This window comes from Protopterus annectens, chromosome 14.part0 (assembly GCF_019279795.1).
Source record: "Protopterus annectens isolate FY-2018-M chromosome 14.part0, PAN1.0, whole genome shotgun sequence".
Classification (NCBI taxonomy): domain Eukaryota; kingdom Metazoa; phylum Chordata; order Ceratodontiformes; family Protopteridae; genus Protopterus; species Protopterus annectens.
Genome location: NC_056748.1, coordinates 1164522216 through 1164542552, shown reverse-complemented (window position 1 = coordinate 1164542552; position 20337 = coordinate 1164522216). Strand labels below are relative to the sequence as shown.

The 20337-nt window shown below is 45.0% G+C and overlaps 1 protein-coding gene across 1 annotated transcript in view; it reads left to right on the top strand.

The window, feature by feature from the left end:
- RTEL1 (regulator of telomere elongation helicase 1) overlaps positions 1-20337 on the top strand; it is a gene marked incomplete in the record, with an annotated part of 4697248 nt that overhangs the window by 1254734 nt on the left and 3422177 nt on the right. Inside the window, 1 exon segment of the mRNA XM_044056976.1 lies at positions 1137-1218. Within this exon segment, the coding sequence (XP_043912911.1) occupies positions 1137-1218 (82 nt within the window).

Genomic DNA, 20337 nt, shown 5'->3' with positions numbered 1-20337 from the left:
CATGCTGGAGGGACAGATTCATAACCCAGAGGCACCCTTCACTCTGGAATAAAATCCCAGTCCAGGTTAGGCAGAGTCCCTCATTGACTCTCTTCAAGAGGAATCTTGATGAGTGGATGGGAGATCGTAGGTTTACCCCGGGTATCACTTCTGTGTCACTGTTAGACAGAGGCACAGCATACTTACCTCGAAAAAGGGCATAGCAAAATTAATTTAAAATGGGTGGCGAAAGCCAAACACACTCTGGCTAGGCTTATAAATGCCCTAGGGCAGATAGCCTAGTGTGAACCTATGAACATAGTTCAGTTGTGTAAGTAAACTTGCCAAAACAGTAGATGTTCAAATGATCACTGCTGCTGCTCCCTCCATCCTCCTCATGTTTTTGGTGTCTTTTTATGCCAGGATGTAGTCCTGTATTTTTTTTTCCTCACAACATCCTGTCAGGGCTTAGCCTCCCTCTCTCAGATGGATTGAAAGCTTGTAAAGGGCGTGGCACCCAAACCTGTCATTTTAGTCAGCCCAGCTCAAGCTAACAATTTGGTGTGTGGAATGTACCCTGAAGCTTTGGAAGCTGGCAAGTTGTTACATCCTGTGCAGCATCTAACCCAAGGTATATAAACAGCAGTGATCAGTGGAATATCTGCTGTTATGGTAAGTTTACTTACACAACTGTACTTTTTTAGGCTACCTTCTTGTATTTCTCCCTAGAAAAATAATGGCACTGCAGTTTCAGTTTCCGTGTCAGCAGTGATAACTGTGTCATCTTTTTCCCTTTGTTTGTGCATGTGTGTATTTCTTGTATAGAGGTTTTGGTGTGGTTAGTTGCTTCTCTGAAAATATAGCTTTTTAAAAAATGTATCATTGATTGGAAGAGTCTGCTGGTTGTTTTCATCTGGTGAACCTTCACTGAGGGTTAACTTTGCAAGATGTAGGGGAACCATTGTGGCAAATTGTATATGTAGGTATTTTGCCATGTGAATTGTTTAACAGAAAGAACATCCGTGAATTAAGAAATACTCTTATCAGTGTTAAATGAAAATAGTACACATAAACAGTAATTATATTGCTGATGAATCTACCTTTTTGCTTTGTTTTTGTTGAACTGCATTACCTAAAGCATATTTTTATGTTAACAGGTTCATATTCATCTTGACCACAGCAGTCAAAAGAAGAAATCGCGGTCTGACTTATGGACCACATCAATCACCAAAAAACAAGGTATATAAACATGCATTGCTCAGTAAAGTAAAGATAAATACAGCTTTGCAGATATGTTAGGCTCCTGCACTGTGTAAAAATAAAGATCCTAGATATGCAGTGAATTACATATACTTTACTGCTACATTTCCCTGGAAAAGAGGGAATACTGTCATGCCTAAGTGGCCTTTCTGTTGAGTTGCATGTTGTAGCAAGTGAAGGATATTAAAAAGCCATTCTAGCATTTGTGTGCTGTAGTTAAGAATGTTTGTTTGTTTCTGATGTTACATAAACTGTTCAGTTCCTTCTTTTAAAACAACGTTCTCCTGCTGAACGTTATTCTCAAGCCAATGTGGTGGTCCCCTGCCATAAACAAACTGTACAACAGAAGGAAGAAACTGTTGCAAAAGAGAGTAAAATCCCATGAGTGGAGGAGCTCCCTGGTCAGCCTCAGTAAGAGGCTGCGATCCTTGATAAAATCCTCCAAAGCTAGTTACGAAAACAAAATTGCCTCTGATTCTAAAGACATCCACAAAGCATTCTATAGCTATGTCAAGAATCTCAATGGCAACACTCAGATCTGCTCTGAGTTACAGCACAATGGCATTAAATATACAGACACAACTGATATTGCCAACATTCCTGTAAGATAGGTTCAGTGGCAACTTTACCCACCTCTCACCCCCTAAAGAGTCCATCTCTATACTGGAAGAATGCAGAGTTCCTGTAATCATGGCTGCACAGGTAAAAGCCACACTCTACAAAGCCAAGAACACAACATCCATGGGACCAGACAACATCCCAGGCTGCGTTCTACACAAACTACAGAATGAACTGGCACCATGTTCAATCATAGCCTCACCTCAGGCTTTGTGCCAGCTGAATGGCGCACAGCGACGGTTATCCCACTCCACAAGGGGGAAGCCACCAAGGACCCCGGGAACTATCGCCCCATTAGCCTGACGAGCCTGGTCTACAAGGCCATGGAATGTATCGTCATGGAACTTAGAAACAAAGACATTGGTAATCTCCAAACTCTGGACCCCCCCCCCCCCGTTCGGGTTTGTAAAAGGCAGATCATGTCTCCTAAACCTGATGGACTTTTTTGAAGCAGTCACCAAAGCCGTAGACAAGAGTAAGATAGTTCACACAGCCTATCTAGATCTTGCCAAGGCTTTTGACACCATCACCCACTCTGGAATTATAAATAAACTCACTAAACTAGGTATAAATCCATAGGTCACAAGATGGGTTGCCAACTGGCTCACTGACAGAACCCACACTGTGAAAGTAGCAGACTCCAAATCCGACTTCAGACCAGTGACAAGTGGAGCACCACAGAGTTCAGTCCTGGGTCCTCTCCTGATTTTCATCATGTTTCACTTTTGCAGTCATTACACTTGGATTATCCTGCTGGCAGGCTACCCACAGTCAGCCTGAATTCCAAAGTCCTGGTCCAGCATCGGTTGCTGTCGCCTCTTCCCTGACCTCAGTGCGCCAGGGGTATACAAGATGCAGCCGACGCCATTTTCTTCAGTCTTTCTTGCCGCGCGGTGCCTGAAGCAAAACAGTTCGCAAGTGCCGGTCGGCCAACTCCTGAGATTTTCGAATTTGAATTTCAGATCCGAAGTCTTCAATAAAGCGAAGTACCCCGTTGGGGAAACTTTTTCTTGCTCCAGACCGATGTCAGTAAAAGTTAACAATTGTATTTCTTGTGGGAAGCAAATACCTCATAAGGATTTTCATTCTTACTGTATTCCTTGCCTATGCCCTGACCACGACATTGCTAGTTGTCTGTTTTGTGCTAGATTCAACCAACACACTATTAAGCGTCTGTCCGATTTTGCTTTACATTACTTTGGCCGAACGTTTAACTGTATCACGCTGTCAGAACAACCGACGACCAGAGTCCATAAAAAGCGCAAGGACAAAGAAAAAGACATGCATCCGAGGTCCAAAACCGACGACGAAGCCTCTTCTAGGCCGTTCACCGGTTTTCAGTGAGGCGCTTTCACAGCCTCTGACACCCGCTACCTCAGAGCCACAGGCCGCCTCTGACTCCCACATGGAGACAGCTAGGCCTCTGGAAACTGAAGGTATTTTGTCTTACGGAAACAATTCCCTCAGATGGGTCCAGAGCCGCTGAGCAGGCATCGGCATCTGAGGGTGTTTTCAGACCTACACAGCTTACTATCAAGATCTCTTCTACAGCCAGGGCAAAGTCTAAAACACCTTTAAAGACAAAGAAACAAGTACAGCATTCTCCTGGACTCTCATCCATGCCAAAGAAACAGATGCTCAAAATGACCGAGGACCTAATTACTTTGGTCAAGAGCTCCCATCCCCCTCCTGATAAAAGGCCTAGGCAAGACACTGACTATGACTCTTCTGACCAGGTTTCTATTTCTTCTGACTCCTCTTCAGAACAGGGGTATTCTCTCTCTCCCTATGAGGACTCTGCTGAAGAATCAATCCCTTCAACCTCTCCTCCTGAGGGCTGCTCTTTTGAGGAAACCCTGCACACCATGAGGGAACATTTCCATTGGGAGAGCCAGGATTATTCAGAATCCAAGAAAAAGCTCAGAGACTTTCTTTTATTCCTCAGCACAGGGCCTCTTGCTATCACCCCTGTACTAGATATTGTTGATGATGTTTTTTCTGAATCCAGTTTGACTTCTGATTCTTTACCCCCTGCACCAGTTAAGCCAGATAGGTACTACAGGGTTCCAGATTCTCATACATTTCTTTATAAAAACCCTGCTGCTGATCCAGAAACTATTTCTCAGGGTCCCAAAGGGGTCAAGGCTTCCACTGCAAAAAACCCTGTTCCCTCTGATAGGGATTCTAGAGCACTGGACAGATGGGGGGAAAAAATTTTACACCTCTGCTACTTTAGCTGTAAGGGCTTTAAACTGCCAGTTCCACATGCTTATTTATGCCAAAGGTAGTATCCAGTGTGGCTCTTAACCAAACCATTCATTTGCCAACATTTTATCCAAATCCCCAGAATAAAGGAGAGAGACTTCTGCACTCTTTGGACATACACAGGCAGCTACGCTTCTACTTGGACAAAACAAAAGCTTTCAGAAAAACTGAGCAACTGTTTGTAGCATATGCTGCAGGATCACAAGGAAAGGCTATCTCAAAACAGACTACTTCAAAATGGATAGGACACTGTATTAATTTCTGCTATACACAGCATGGCAAGTCAGTGCCTAAGAATATTATGCCACATTCTACCAGGGCAGCAGCCACTTCAGCAGCCTTTCTCAGAGGAGTACAACCAAGGAAATTTTGGAGGCTGCAACTTGAAGTTCAGTGCACACTTTTACCAAGCATTACCACTTACCTCTTTACTCTAAATCCAGAGCAGGCTTTGCCACTGCAGTTCTGCAGGGCCTCATAGCCACTCCTAATCCTATTTAGACCCAGCTGCCCTACCTCAGCTTTGGGATTCAAACCAAGTGTAATGATTGCAACAGTGAAACACGAACCTAGTACAGTTGTGTACCTACCATAAATGTAGATGTTCGAGTGTATTCACTGTTGCAGTCCAGGTTACCCACCCTCCATCCCCCTTTCTTTGCTGGGACTTATCTATACTTCTCTATCCTATACAACCTGTGTGGTGTATTTGCTTGCAGATGCAGGTATTGTTTTTATTTTACTGTATGTTTTTATTAGCAATATGTATTGCTTACCTTCTTGGGGGCACCTGACATCTGGGGCAAGAAAAACTGAAGAAAATGGCGGCTGCATCTTATATACCCCTGGCGCACTGACGTCAGGGAAGAGGCGACAGCAACCGACGCCGGACCAGGAGTTTGGAATTCAGGCCGACTGAGGGTTGCCTGCCAGCAGGATAACCCAAGTGTAATGACTGCAACAGTGAATACACTCGAACATCTACATTTATGGTAGGTACACAACTGTACTTTCTGATGGGCATTCATCTTGTGTGTACTGCTTGGACACAGTGCATTTACAAGATGATTGTGCTGTTTGTCAAGGGTTTGGTCACTGGGCCCTCGTAAAAAGAAAAAAATAAACTAATTTTGTATGGTCTAAGACTTCTTTTGATGAGGCTTTGTCCAGTCAGCCTCGGACTTAACAATCAGATGTCTTCACCATCATCATCCTCTTCCTCTAAGATAGAACATGAAAAGAAGAGGACCAGGCTGTAATCCCCCGACCTGAACGTAGCTGAAACGAACAACCCAGAGGAAGCTCTGTTTGCGAAAAAGTCAACTTGCAAAAATATCCAAGATACGAACTGAAAGTTTGACTTAGCGCTTTCACCTTTATTCGTAATAAGGCTTCATCAGAGTCATCACTCTGATGAAGCCTTATTACAAATAAAGGTGAAAGCGCTAAGTCAAACTTTCGGTTTGTATCTTGTATTTTTTGCAAGTTGACCTTTTCGCAAACAGAGCTTCCTCTGGGTTGTTCGTTTCAGCTACGTTCAGGTCGAGGGATTACAGCCTGGTTTTCTTTTACAAGTTTTGGTTTCGGATGTGTCAGTTTATTGGGATGAAAAGAAGAGGAGTCTGTCAGTGCTAGCATCTCCCTTGGCTCTGGCACGAGAGCTAAATCTACTGTTCCCACACAGTCTGTGGAACCGAAGTCAACTGCCAACAAATCTGTGGAACCGAATTCCTCAGCACCATCTGTAGTGACCAGCTCTGCACCACAGGTTGCTGAGAGTTCATGTGAATTCCTCATCAGTGCTGGTTCCTTCTACTGTGTGGTCTCAAATTTGAACTGTTTTTGTCCATGGTGCTGTCATTAACTTCGGAACAAAGTTTTATTTCATTTCCCAAAATTAGGTATTCCCCCTCTAGAGATTCTTTTGTTGGACACTTTCCAAGCCTTTTTTTTTTAAATATATATAGAGAGGCTGGAATCTCCCTCAGCTTTATCTGTCTGTTCCTCTAGGAGTCTGACAGAAGTTGAAGTTGTGAGGTTGGTGTATCAGCTCCTTGTGGCTAGGGGTATTTCAACCTCTTCCCAGATTTCACTGTCTTTTGGAGATGGAATTTTCTCTCCAAGGACTCCAACAGTCATTCCTCCTCTAACCTCCACTGAAGTGTTAGAGACCATGACTCTGATTTCTCCCGTTACGGCTGGTCTGGTGCCAACAGCTCTTGTGCCTTCGGCACCAGTGTTTGCCCTGAGTCCCTCGACTTCTTTGGAACCAGTGGACTGCTGGGCTCATAGCTCTGCTACTTCATTCATGGACTCTTCCTCGATCTCAGTAGTGGTCTCCTCGGAGCTGGGTGGGACCAGAGTTCTAAGGTTGCCCTTCCTGGTTCTGGGCTCTCGTCCCTCTTCAGGGGGTCCTGCATTCTAGGTCATGGAGAAGGCTTTGGCCTCGGCAGGTTTTCAGCCAGTTCCTTCCCAATCGGAGCAGTTTCCCCGGAATCCCTATTGTGCAGAGCTTCCACCACCCTCTATGCCTGAACAGCTAGCATTGAAGCTGCAGGATATCCCTGTCACAGGGTCTTACCTCTTCCCAAACCTCTACAGAATTTCCCACTGAAGAGGCGCCCCGGAAGAGGATGTGTAAGAGGAAACACCTAGATTCCCCAGAGGAATTGGTCACGGAGGACTCTGATTTCGATGACTGATAAGGTTCCTCCTGGTGACCCCCAGAAGACATCTCCTTTAGAGACATTCTTGAAATATTAAAGCAGAAGGATGGCTGCAAGCCCAAAGACCCTTTCTCAGAGGAGTCTGTGTACCTGCAAGCTTTCATTGCTCACCCTTCTACCTCTTGGGTGACCCCGCCTGCTGGCAATCTCATTAAATTAATTGCACAGTGGGCATGGAAGGCTCCTGATTCTGTAGAGCCAATCCCCAGGAGACCAGGCAGAATCCTTTCCGTACCAGAGGACCATCAGCACTGGACCAAGGGTTAAGTAGTAGATGCCATGGTGGTTGCGGCAGCATTGAAGGAGGAACTTGCAAAAGAGAGTTCCACTCTTCTTCCCTCTAACCAAGCGTCAGGGGAGATGGACAGGTTCAGGAAGCTTGTGTACTCGTCTTTGATCTTTGCCTTACGGTCATTGAACTTTATGGCACACTTCATCAGACTCCAGAGGGATCTGCTCAAGGAACTCTTGGATACCCTTGCAGGGACTGTGTCTTAGGGGTTGAATGATAAAGTAGCTTTCTAGCTTGCTGTCCTGGAATCTATAACTCATCCATGAGGCTCATTCTGCATGCAGCCGAAGGGATTCCGGCTTAGCTATAAGGAGCCTTGCCTGGATGCACTTGTGCGAATTTGCAGAGCCATTTAAGTCTTCTTTCGTCAATGCTGCATTTGAGAGATCATCCCATTTTGGCCCCAAAGTCAGAGATACCTTGGCCAGGTGTGAAAAGGATGGAAAGACCCTATCTGCCATAGGTTTACATTTTTCTGCTGCCCAACGCTGATATTCCAGAAACCAGAGGAGTGGAAAAATGTGGCTTAAGAAAACCCAAGGGCCTTTTCTGTACATATGTGGCAGTGACTCCCCTTGGGGCATGGGGAAGCTACAATGGAACACACCGACTTCGCAGCAGAGGTGGCCTATAGAATCAGGGTTCCAGAGATCCTTTCTGATGGAAATGCTATCAGTGCTCCTGAAAGGTGCCCGATTGCTTACCTCTGGAGGCATTCGATAGAAGACTGTCCTTGCATCTGCTAACTTGGCAACAAATAACCACAGATGCTTGGATGCTAAGGATCATTGCCAGAGGTTACTACATCCCCTTCATTCTCACTCCAAAAATAGGAAGAAGAATCCTCGATATTTCACCTAATCGAAGAGATCAGACAGCTCTGGAAATTCAAAAGCTGCTAGAAAAAAGTCATCTAAGAAGTCCCACCAGACCAGATAGGATCTGGATTTTACTCAAGGTTCTTTTTGGTGCCAAAAAACAGAGGACTAGAGACCAGTTTTGGATCTCAGCTTTTTGAACATGTTTGTTCAGCAGACAAAATTCCAAATAGTCATGATTCAGTCTTCTTCCCTTCTTAGGGAAAGATAATTAGATGTGCTCTATAGACCTCCAGGACGCGTATTACCATTTAAAACTGGACAAGCACTCCAGAAGGTTCCTGGGCTGCTTCTGGCTGGGAGCCAATCACTACCAGTTTAGAGCTCTGCCATTCGGTCTCACCACAGCCCACTGCGTGTTCACCAGGTGTATGGCAGCAGTAGCATCTCACTTAAGACTGCATGGATTCGGTGTGTTTCCATACTTAAACGCCTGGCTTGTCACTGCTCCCACCAGCCATCTACTAGAACAGAGAGATTTTATTCTACATACATGTGCTCGTCTAGGTGTAGTGCTGAATCATACCAAATCCCAAACAAGTCCAACTGAGCAGTTGGAGTTTATAGGAGCCTGTCTGAATACAGCATCTTGCATAGCTTCCCTTCCTCTTCACAGACTGCAGAAGATAAGGTCCCAAGTAGAAGTTATTCTCTGCAATGACAGTGTACCTACTGTATTAGTTCTCCAGGCTCTAAGATCCATGGCAGTGGCCATCACACTGGTTTAACTAGCAAGATTTCACATGATATTTCTGCAATGGCTTCTAGCCTCCCAATTGTCCAAACTCGCTCATCCCTTGATGCATCTCATCTGAATTACCAACCGCTGCAAGAAGGACTTATCCTGGTGGCTGGAATCAGAGGAAATTCTTTTAGGCTGATCATTTGTTTCACCCTAACCCAAGGCCATAGTGACCTCCCAGATGGGGTGAGGGAGCATTATCTGGACAGAACAGTCCAAGGCACTTGGTCCCCAATGGAGGCCAATATAGATATGAATGTTCTGGAACTGAGGGCATTGCTCTTGATATTGCCTTCCAAGCTGTCCTCCCTCCAGGAACAATTGCAGTTCAGTCAGACAACGTGTCAGTACAGGTCAAACAGGGAGGAAACGAGTCTTACCCCCTATGTTGAGAAGATGCCAGAGTATGACAGTGAGTGATATCCTCCATCCACTTTCTGGTAGCAATGCACATCCTAGGAAGCTCAAACGTGATAACAGACTAACTGAGCAGATGCATCCTCCTGCCTCACAAGTGGTCTCCAGACTGGTGAGCGAGATTTTCCATCACTGGGTCCAGTCTTGCTGTGACCTAGTCGCATCACCCCTGAACAAGTGCAGCAGCTACTCTGCCTTAATCCCCTTGCAGGGGTAGTCCCTCAGGGACTACTGTATGCCTTCCCTCCATTCAATTAATACCTCTCTTCTTGAAGAAAGCCATCAGGTTGAAGACCAAAGTGATTCGCATTAAACTATTGTGGCCTTGACATGTGTGGTTCCCCTTTCTTTGGCCTCATCTTCTTAAACATCTGTGGACTCTGGACCTAGATCCAGGCCTCCTGTCCCATCCTCAGGGTCTACTACACCCTAATCTGAAAAAAACTTAAGCTTACAGTTTGGTTACTCCAATTCCATTGATTGCCAGGCAAAATAACTTATCCTCTCCAGTTCAAAAAAATTTGTTGGGTTCACATAAACCTTCCGTTAGGAAGCTGTACCACAGTAAGTGGAAAAGATTCTCTATTTGGGCATGTTATAATGGAGTTGATCCCTTTTCCACACTAGCTGAAAAGGTTTTGGAATTTTCGGCTATGCTTTTCAAACAGGGAACTGCTTCCTCTAACATCGAAGTTCAGCTTGCTGCTATTTCTAAATTTCATGACTACTTTTGAAGAGCATTTGTTAGTTTCACATAGGTTGTGTAAAGTTTTTCTAAAAGGAACTTTGAGGCTAAAACCTCCTTATAGAGATCCTCTTGTCCCCTGCAATCTTACTGTGGTTCTACAGTCTTTGGTCTTTCCCCTTTTGAACTGGCGGCTACTTGTGAGTTGACATTTCTTTCATGGAAGACTATTTTGTTGGTAGCCATTAAGTCTACAAGAAGAATTTCAGATGTTCACACCTTATGAAAAATCATATGTGAAGGTTTTGAAGATAAGGACAGGGTGTTGCTTAGAACCAATCTGTTCTTTCTTCCAAAAGTAGTATCCGAAACTAACATTACTCAGACTATTGATTTACCAGTCTTCTTTCCTCATTTTTCTAACAAGGAGAATATTGTTTATAGTTAAGAGATGTTCAGAGAAAATTGCGTTTTTACGTCAGTAGAACTAAGAACTTTAGGAAGTCGGGCCAATTGTTTGTCTCTTTTTCAAGTCAATCTATGGGTCGACCAGTTTCAAAAGTCACTTTATCTAAGTGGTTAAGGGAATGTATAAGCTTTATCTACAATAAGAAAAACCTCCAATTACCAGTTCCAGTGAGAGCGCATTCGACAAGTAGCCATGCTGATGTCCACTCAAAGGCTTCCATGGATGAAATCTGTGCAGCAGCACCCTGGGCTACATCACATTCATAGGTTCATAGGTTCATACTAGGCTATCTGCCCAAGGGCATTTATAAGCCTAGCCTAGAGTTTCGTGGCTTTCGCCACCCCTTTATTTTGAAGAAAACTATGCCCATTATTTTGGTGTGCCTCTGTCAAGCAGTGACACTGAGGTAATCCCTGGGGTATATCTGCGATCTCCCATCCATTGGTCAAGATTTCTCTTGAACAAGGCCAGTGAGGTGCTCTGCCTCACATGTACCGGGATTTTGTTCCACAGCATAAGGGAGTCTCTGGGTGATGAATCTGTCCTTCCAGCACGTCCTATTAATAACCGTGTCAAGGTTTAAGTCTCCCGCCCTTGTAGTTCTGAGGGATCTAGATTTTTTGAGGTGAAGCATGTTCATCAATTCTGGGTTTGACATGGCCTTGTATGTCAGGCACAGGTCACCTCTGAGCAATCAGTAAGCGACTGAATAGAGCTGCAGTTTCTTCAGTCGGGCAGCGTAAGACATATTTTTGAGACCCTTTATCCTTTTGGTGAGGAACTTTTGGGGCCTTTCCAGCTGCTGCAGGTGTCGGGTCAGATACATTCCGAATGGGGCATTGTACTCAATCATTGGTCTGATGAGTGATGAGTACAGGGGGACGATGACCTCCCTTGATCTAGATGTGAATCCCTTCATGATCAGGTGGGCAATGTAGAAGGTCTTCCTAACTACTTTAGCAACGTGAGTGTCAAACGATAGGTTACTGTCAACCTGGGTCCCCAGATCCCTGATCACTACTTCTGTGCTCAGTGGATTGCCACCTATATGGTAGCTAGGGGTAACCTTGTTTTTCCCGAAGGGTATGACTATGCATTTCTTGGCGTTTAAGTTTAGGCCGTGGCTCTGGCACCAGTTATCCGTTTCTGTGAGACCCTTCTGAAGGATATCTGTGTCAGATGTGTTTTCGACTATGGTGCCCAGTTTGCAGTCATCAGCAAACTTTGTCAGCCATAACCCTCCTGTATTTGCTTGTACTTCAGAAAAGTACATGCCGAACAAGAGTGGGCCCAGGACTGAGCCCTGTGGGACACCACTTGTGACAGGCTTTTAGTCTGACATGGCGCCAGCAACTCTGACCCTGTGGGTTCTGTCACTTAGCCAGTTTGCAGCCCATCTTGTGATGTATGGGTTTACATTTAAGCTGATGAGTTTTTCAATGATACCCAAGTGGGGTATTGTGTCGAAAGCCTTTGCCAGGTCCAGGTAGGCTGTATGGACTGCCTTTCCCTCATCAATGACCTTGGTGACTGTTTCAAAAAAGTCAACCAAGTTTAAAAGGCATGATCTGCCTTTGACAAAGCCAAACTGGGCCGGATCCAAAGTCTGCAAGTCCCCTATGTCTTTATTTATGAGTTCCATTATGATCCTCTCCATGGCCTTGCAGATCAGGCTTGTCAAGCTGATGGGACGGTAAATGTTCTTCATACCACATTGCTGCAGTCCTAACACTTGGGTAGTCCGCTGTCCCAGTCGGCCCGAATACCAAAGTATATGGCTGACGTCGGTCAAGGCGCATTAGTCTGACGTCAAAACGTCAGGGTACAAATGCGCATGACCGACGTCATATCCTCAGTCTTTTTTGCCGCATGGTCCGATGCAGAAGCAGTTTTGCAAGTGCAGGTTGGCGTTCTGAGATTTTCCGAAGTCGGAGTTTCAGACCGAATCCAAGTTGGCTAAGTACCCGTTGGGGAATATTTTGGTTTTTCTTGCCTCAGTATTTTACCGGATGTCAGAAAAAGTGAATAACTGTATTTCTTGTGGGAAACAGATACCTCATAGGGATTACCATACCTTGTGTATACCTTGCTTAGGGCCTGAGCACGGCGTTGTTGGCTGTCGCTCTTGTGCTAGATTTAACAAGCATACGATTAAGAGAAGATTAGATTGTGCCAGGTTAGTTTTGGGAAGCGGTGTAATTATAAAATGCCGTCGGATGCTCCGGCCGCTTCGTCAAAAAGCGCAAGGACAAAACAGCAAAGCCTAGGCTGGAAGAACCGTCCGTGCGGACGTTGGTTCTTTAGAGGGCTCGGTCGAGCCAGAGGTTCAGCCAGACATTTCTTTGGAATCCCAGCGAGAGACTTTATTACTACAAGATGTGACCTCTCAGGAGGTAGGCCAGGCGGAAGGGGCTTCTCAGGTAGCTGTTATTCCCTCCCTTCCTAAGGTGGTTAGGCCCTCCCCTGCTGTTTCCAAGGCTTCTCCCAGGGGCAGGCCAGGTTTGGTTTCAGGTGTTACCCCTAGTTCTTCAGGATCTGTACCTAAGAAGCATATGCTTAAGATGGCAGAAGATTTGATTACAATGATTAGAGGTTCTATGCCCCCTCCTGATAAGAGGCCTAGGGTGGAACCTGAGCTTGGGAGTTTTGAGCAGTGTTCGGATGCTTCTGAGTCTTCGGCTGAAGACTTGCAGGAGTATTCCTCTTACTCTGATTCTGATGTAGATGATTCTACTCCTTCTGCTTCTCCTCCTGAGGATTTTTCATTTTCAGAGACTCTTCATTCCATGAGGGAGCATTTTAAATGGGAAGGTCAGGATTTCTCTGATTCCAGGAAAAGGCTTGGAATTTTTGTTTCTACCCCAGCATAGGCCTTTAGCTATACCTCCTGTTCTAGATGTGGTAGAGGATGTTTTGCAGAGGCTTCTCTGAACCCTGACTCTTTGCCTCCTGCTCCAGTTAAACCGGATAGATATTATAGGGTGCCTGAAGCTCATAAGTATCTTTTAAGAGTCCTAGGGCAGACCCAGAAACTGTTTCACAGGGGCCTAAAGGTGTTAAGGCTTCTGTTGTTAAAAATCCTGTTCCTCCAGATAAAGAGGCTAGGGCTTTGGATAGATGGGGAAAGAAAGTGTATACTTCTTCCACTTTGGCCATGAGAGCTTTGAATTGCCAGTTTCACATGTTGAAATACCAAAATTATCTCCTTTCACAATTAAAGTCTAAGGTAGATGCTTTGGCGGAAGGTATTGAGTGTAAAGAGTTGCAGGATTTAGTTCATGTTTCTGAACAGGTGGGTAAGCATTCTTTGCAATGTGGTTTTGATGCTGTGCAGGCCTCTTCGAGGGTGGCTGCCACTGGTTCGGTTCTTCGCAGGCACGCCTGGTTGAGGGATCAGAATTTAGCTGAGCATGTGAAAACAAGGATTTTAGATGCTCCTTTACAATCTGATGTGTTGTTTGGTTCGCCTGTGGAAGCAGTTCTAAAGAAAATGGAAGACAAGGCTAAGTCTATGCAGACTGTTAAAGATTTTTTACAGGTTCAGCCTCCGAAGTTTAGTAGAAATTGGCCTACCAAGGGGTGGACATATCCTGCTTATGATTCCCAGTCTAGGGGTAGGTCTAGACGTGGTAGAGGCAGAGCTCAAGGTTCTTTTAGGCCTAGAACAGGGAGTTCACCTGCTCAGTCTTCTGGTGAGGGCAGGGGTCAGTCCTTTCGTAAACAGACACAATGACCTGCCTTTTCAGCTGCCAGAATCTTCTCGTCTGGCAGCACCTTTGGGAGGAAGGTTGGCACTTTTCAAGGAAAACTGGAGTTTAATTACCCAAGACAGATGGGTATTGGATATCATTCACCACGGTTACAGGTTTTATTTCCATACCTTGCCTCCTTTCAAAGGCATGCCAGACATTCCTCCTCAACAAAGGAAAGAGGCTCACAAGCAAATTTCTCTGTTGCTCCAAATAGGGGCCATTCAGGCGGTTCCTGTGCCAGAAAGGGGCCTAGGATTTTATTCTCGCCTGTTCCTAGTACCAAAAAAGGGGAACACGTGGAGACCAATTTTGGATCTGTCTATCCTCAACACTTATCTGGACATTCCCAAGTTCAAAATGTTGACGTTACAACAGCTTCTACCTCTGCTGGGCAAAGATCACTGGATGGTAACTTTGGATCTCAAGGAAGCTTACCTTCATGTTCCTATCAGACTAATTTGCAGGAAGTATCTGCGTTTTCGAGCTGGGAATTCTCATTATCAGTTCTCTGCATTGCCCTTTGGCTTATCTACTGCCCAGAGTATTCACAAAGGTTCTGGCTCCAGTGATAGCTTTCTTCAGGCTAAAAGGAATACAAATCTATCCTTATTTGGACGATTGCCTGATTCTGGCTCAAGGAAGGGACGTGCTTCTTCAGCATTTGGAATATGTGATAGCAGTGCTAAGATGCCTAGGGTATTCTGTGAGCGAAATAAAGTCCAGTCTAGTACCCTCTCAAGACATGTGCTTTCTGGGTGTGAGACTGAATACAGCAACCCAGATGGCCTTTTAACCCCGGACAAACAAAAGAATCTTTCTCTTTACTTCCATCAACTATCTCATCAGTCCGGGCTGACTGCAAGGACAGTCCTTCAAGCCTTAGGGTTCATGGCATCTTGTATTCTGGTACTTCCCAATGCCAAACTGCATATGAGGAAGCTACAATGGTATCTCAAAATGTATGGACACAGCACTGCCAGGATTTGGACACTGTCATTCAAATAATACCTTGCATTCAAAAGGAATTTTTGTGGTGGGCTCAGGAATGTCACCTAAACAAGGGACTCTCTGTGACCCGGCCAGAGGCGAGTCAGATTCTAACGACAGATGCCTCAGACACAGCTTGGGGAGCTCATCTGAATGGAAAGTGGATACAAGACAAGTGGCCTGCCAGACTGTAGCATCTACATATCAACATGAAGGAGATGTTAGCAGTCCAGTTTGCATTACTGGCTTTCAAGGATTTACTTCTTCCAGGGCAGGTGTTGATTCTAACAGACAACACAACTGTCATGTGGTACATCAACAAACAAGGGGGAACACATTCTTATCCTCTATGCAGGCAAGCAATGATTTTGTGGGAGACTGCGTTAAGCTTGCAGCTGAATCTTCAAGCAAGGTTTCTGCCAGGAGCACAGAACTCCTTAGCAGATGTGTTAAGCAGGCAAATCATGGATCCCCACGAGTGGAAACTGGATCTTCATGTATTTCAGACATTGACAGTGTCATGGGGAACTCCAGACATAGATCTGTTCGCTTCTCCACTAAACCACCAGCTGCCAAAGTTTTGCACGAAAAGGTTTCATCACACAGCCTGGAAAGTGGATGCTCTCTCTTTCAGTTGGAAAAATCTTCATGTGTATGCCTTTCCACCTCTGCCTCTCCTCCCAAAGGTACTTCTAAAGGTCAGACAAGACAAGCCAAGGATGATTTTAATAGCTCCAGATTGGCCTCGGCAGCACTGGTACCCATTGCTGAGGAGTCTGGTAAGGAAGCCTCCATGGCCCTTACCTTTGATTCCACACCTACTGTCTCAGAAGGACGGGCATCTGCTCAGTGTCAAGCTTCACTCTCTGCATCTAACAGCTTGGCATATTCTGTTTTAAACCATAGCAGGTCTCAGCTTCCTCAACAAGTTTTGAATGTGATTATGGAAGCCAGAAGACCTAGTACAAGGAAAGTGTACGCAGGAAAATGGAAGAGATTTTTATTTTGGTGTGCAGCAAAGGATTTGGATGTTTCTGAGCCAAATTTGAGTGTGGCTCTTCAATATCTTACTGAGTTATTGGACAAAGGTTTGTCTTTCTCTTCCATTAAGATTCATGCTGCAGCAATTTCAGCTCACTATGATTGTGACCCACCATTGTTTTCTCATCCTTTGTTCAAGCAATTTCTTAGAGGGCAAAGAATATAAGACCCCCACGTAGAGCTCCTACTCCTGCTTGGGACCTCAATTTTGTGTTGGAGAAACTCACTCTACAACCTTTTGAGCCTGCAGCTACTGCTGAATTGAAATATTTGTCATGGAAGACTGCTTTTTGTTAGCCATTACATCTGCAAGAAGGGTGTCTGAATTGCAGGCCCTTATGGCGGTTGAGCCTTTCCTGATTTTCATAAGGATAGGGTATCTTTACGTACTAATCCTTCCTTTATGCCTAAAGTGGTTTCTAGTGTGGCTTTAAACCAAACTATTCATTTGCCTACCTTTTATGCAGATCCCCAAAATAAGGGGGAAAAGATTTTGCACACTTTAGATGTACACAGGCAGTTGCGTTATTATTTAAGCAGGACTAAGGATTTTAGGCAGTCTCAGCAGTTGTTTGTTTCTTTTGCTATGAGTTCTCAGGGCAAGCCTGTGTCAAAACAAACTATTTCTAAGTGGATTGGGTTTTGCATTGCATTTTGTTATTCCCATCATGGCAAGGAGATTCCAGCTGGGATTAGGCCTCATTCCACTAGGGCTGCTGCCACTTCAACAGCATTTCTAAGGGGGGTGGCAACTAAGGATATTTTGGAGGCAGCTACTTGGAGTTCAGTGCATACTTTCTCTAAGCATTACCACCTTCCTCTCTACTCTAAATCTAGGGCTGGTTTTGCCACGGCTATTTTGCAGGGCATGTTGTCAGCTCCTGCTTCCTTATGATTTGCCAGCCTCCCTTACCTCTGCTTTGGGATTCTACCCAAGTGTTAGGACTGCAGCAATGTGGTATGAAGAACATAGTACAGTTTTGTACCTACCATAAATGTAGATGTTCGAAGATCCACATTGCTGCAGTCCAATTTACCCTCCCTCCTTCCCCTCTGTGTTTAGGGGTGGTTGTGTGGGTGAGGTTATACTCTTGTAAATTTGTATATATTGTATATATATTTGGTTCAGGAGTGTGTGGTGTTTTTTGGTTTTAGCCTTATCTTTTTTAGGGTCTTCTGACATCTGGGGCAAGAAAAGACTGAGGATATGACGTCGGTCATGCGCATTTGTACCCTGACGTTCTGACGTCAGACTAATGCGCCTTGACCGACGTCAGCCATATACTTTGGTATTCGGGCCGACTGGGACAGCGGACTACCCAAGTGTTAGGACTGCAGCAATGTGGATCTTCGAACATCTACATTTATGGTAGGTACAAAACTGTACTTTTCCAGGGTCGGTGGAGGCACCGCCTTTGTGAAGTGGGACCACAGTTGCTGTGCGCCACTCCTTGGGTACGTATCCTGAGGTGAGACTAAGATTAAACAGCTGTCCTAACTGCGGGTTTAATTCCTCGTTGAGTTCATGGAGCACACAGCCGGGGACACCATCCGGTCCCATGGATGCTGTATTTTTCGCCTTGGAGAGAGCAGTTCTCACCTGGGCGTTAGAGATGTTTGGGGGGCTACAATCCTCTGGTATAGATATCTGTCCTTTTGGGGGGGGGGGGGGGAGTTTGCACTGAACCTGTCAGCCAGTATGTTGGCAATGTCTGTAGGTTCAGTAATTTTCTCATCATTTTGAACTAATTCTGAGCATATCTGGGAGTTTCCTCCCAGGTTTCTAACATAGCTAAAGAAGGCCTTATGATTGTCTTTTGAGTCCTTAGCGATTTTTCTCTCAAAATTTGCCTTGGATGATTTTATGAGAGCTCTTAGTTTTTTACTTATAATGATCAGAGGTGTTTTACCTTTTAAGGATTTTGCTCTATCTTGTAGTAGCTTCCTCCTTTTGTTGTAGAGCTTGTTTATGGCTGGGGTCCACCAGGCTGGGCGCTTGCCTTTGGTACAAAGAGTCTTTGTTTTGTTTGGGATTGCCTGATCCATGCAGTCCTGTAGGTGCTGGTAGAAGGCATTTGTAAGTGATTCAGCGGCTTGAGTAATGTTTGCCGCCGGCTCGGTGGCCTTAAAGGTGACCACACTAGTCTTTAGAAGTGTGAAGTCGGCTTTTGAGAAGTTCTTCAGTGTGGTCTTTTTTATCTCAGGTGGGGGCGGGATGAGGACCTCCAGTGAGATTAGTTTATGATCTGATCTCACCAGTGAGGGGTATACTTCCGGTGTTGAACATTGTGATCCCATGTTCGTGATGATGAGATCAAGTATGTTTTCACCTCTTGTGGGGATGGTGACTAGTTGTTCCATGGCATTTGAGTTTATGAACTCCAGGAACCTTTGGGCTAGAGTGTTTGGGCTTGAGTAGTGATCCCAGTCTATATTAGGGTAGTTGAAGTCACCTAGTATGATGGTGTTTGGAGATACATTTATCCCCCCAGTGTTTTCAGGAAAGCTATGTGAGGTTCCTGAGTTTGAGAGGGTGGCCTGTAACATGCTACAAATTGCAGAGCAGTCTTGCCTATGGTTAATTGCACCTGGATGGTCTCCGATGCATCGTGCGTTGCCACCAACCTTGAGGTGTGGGTGTCCTTGATGAATATGGACACCCCCCCCCCTTTTTTCTTGGTGTTGTCCGGATTTTGGGGCGGAGCATGATATGAGGTAAAACCTGATAGTGCTGGGGTGCTCTCAGGAGCCTTGAACCAGGTTTCAGTCACAGCACAGACATCGATGTTCTCCATACTGAGAAGGGCCTCGAGTGCGTGCATCTTGAGGTTGAGACTTCTGGCATTGAGCAGCATTACCTTTAGTTTTTTTCCTTTTTTGTGTTCTAGGGTGGTAGGTTTAGAATTTGAGCCTTGCCTAAAAAAGGCACTATGGGGGTGGCAAGAGCCTTTGCCAATGTCCGGAAGCCCAGTGGTGACAGGTGCAAGCCGTCCCTTGCGAAGCAGCGTGGCTTGTCCAGCATGTCATCCCAGGCAGGCAGACAGACATTGGATCCCCTTTGAATGACACCAGAGTTTAAGCCAATTATTAAAGCTGATCATCTTATCTCTGTATTGTGGCATCATTCTTGGTGAAGGTAGGATACTGCTCAAGGTCAGGGTCATACCTGCCTGGGCTACATAATCAGAGAGCTCCTCAATGTCTCTTTTCATGTAGTCCAAGGAGGTACGTCTCAGGTCGTTTACACCAGCGTGGACAGTGACCGAGTCATACTTGTACCTGCTGTTGAGAGACCTGAGTGCTTGCGTTATGTGGCGGATTCTAGTGCCCAACAGGCAGCTTACTGTGACCTTCTCCTTTCTCAATCTGGTGAGCGGGACGTCAGTGTGTCTGACTATGGAGTCACCAATGACGAGTGTGTCTGGCATTGTGTGTGGCCTTAAGGGCTGTGACTGTTTGGCACACTGACTGTGTGGTCTATGTGTTATCATTCATTACAAAGTGGATCTCGTCTCCAGGGGAAGGGTGTTTTTGACACCCCGCCCTCCTACAGACTCCTTGGAGGAATGGACCTAGTCCTGGTTATCTATTTTCTGTATCACCTTGGACATAGTCTCTAAAATTGTTAAATGACTATTTTTCTTATAGGACTATTTCTCTTGTCTTCCTTTATAGCTGCAAACTCAGTCTGAGGTACTCTAGGAGGCATTTTGGTCAGGGACTTAACTTGAGAGTTTTTTGTTCTCACGAGCTGTTATAACGGCCAACCTGGTTCCAGTTCTTGGAACTGAGACCGATATGTTCAGGATAAATGAAGATCGATAACACAGATGGAGTGTTATGGTAATTACATGACTTCTTTATTTTGCAGTGTCAGTTGAACACGAAGAATCTTTTTTCTGTTTATCCAATTTAGTTTGCAGTTCTACCTGGAAAGTACTGCATTTTTTCTCTCTTCATTCTTATAGTATCTACTACTGGTTTAATGTTGCTATATCTGTGTGTGTGTGTGTGTTGGTTTAAGAACATAATTTTGTCACTATTTAATCAAGTTTATTTTACTTGGTACTATGGCTGTGTATGTGCTTTGTACTACACTGCAGGTTGTAGAAAAAGGTTTAGCACAATTTAAACTTTTTCTGCTATATTTTATGCAGTTTGGTCCTATTTGCTTTGTGGGAACAGTTATATTTTCTGTTGTTGCTGCCCTTATTCAGCCTTTAACA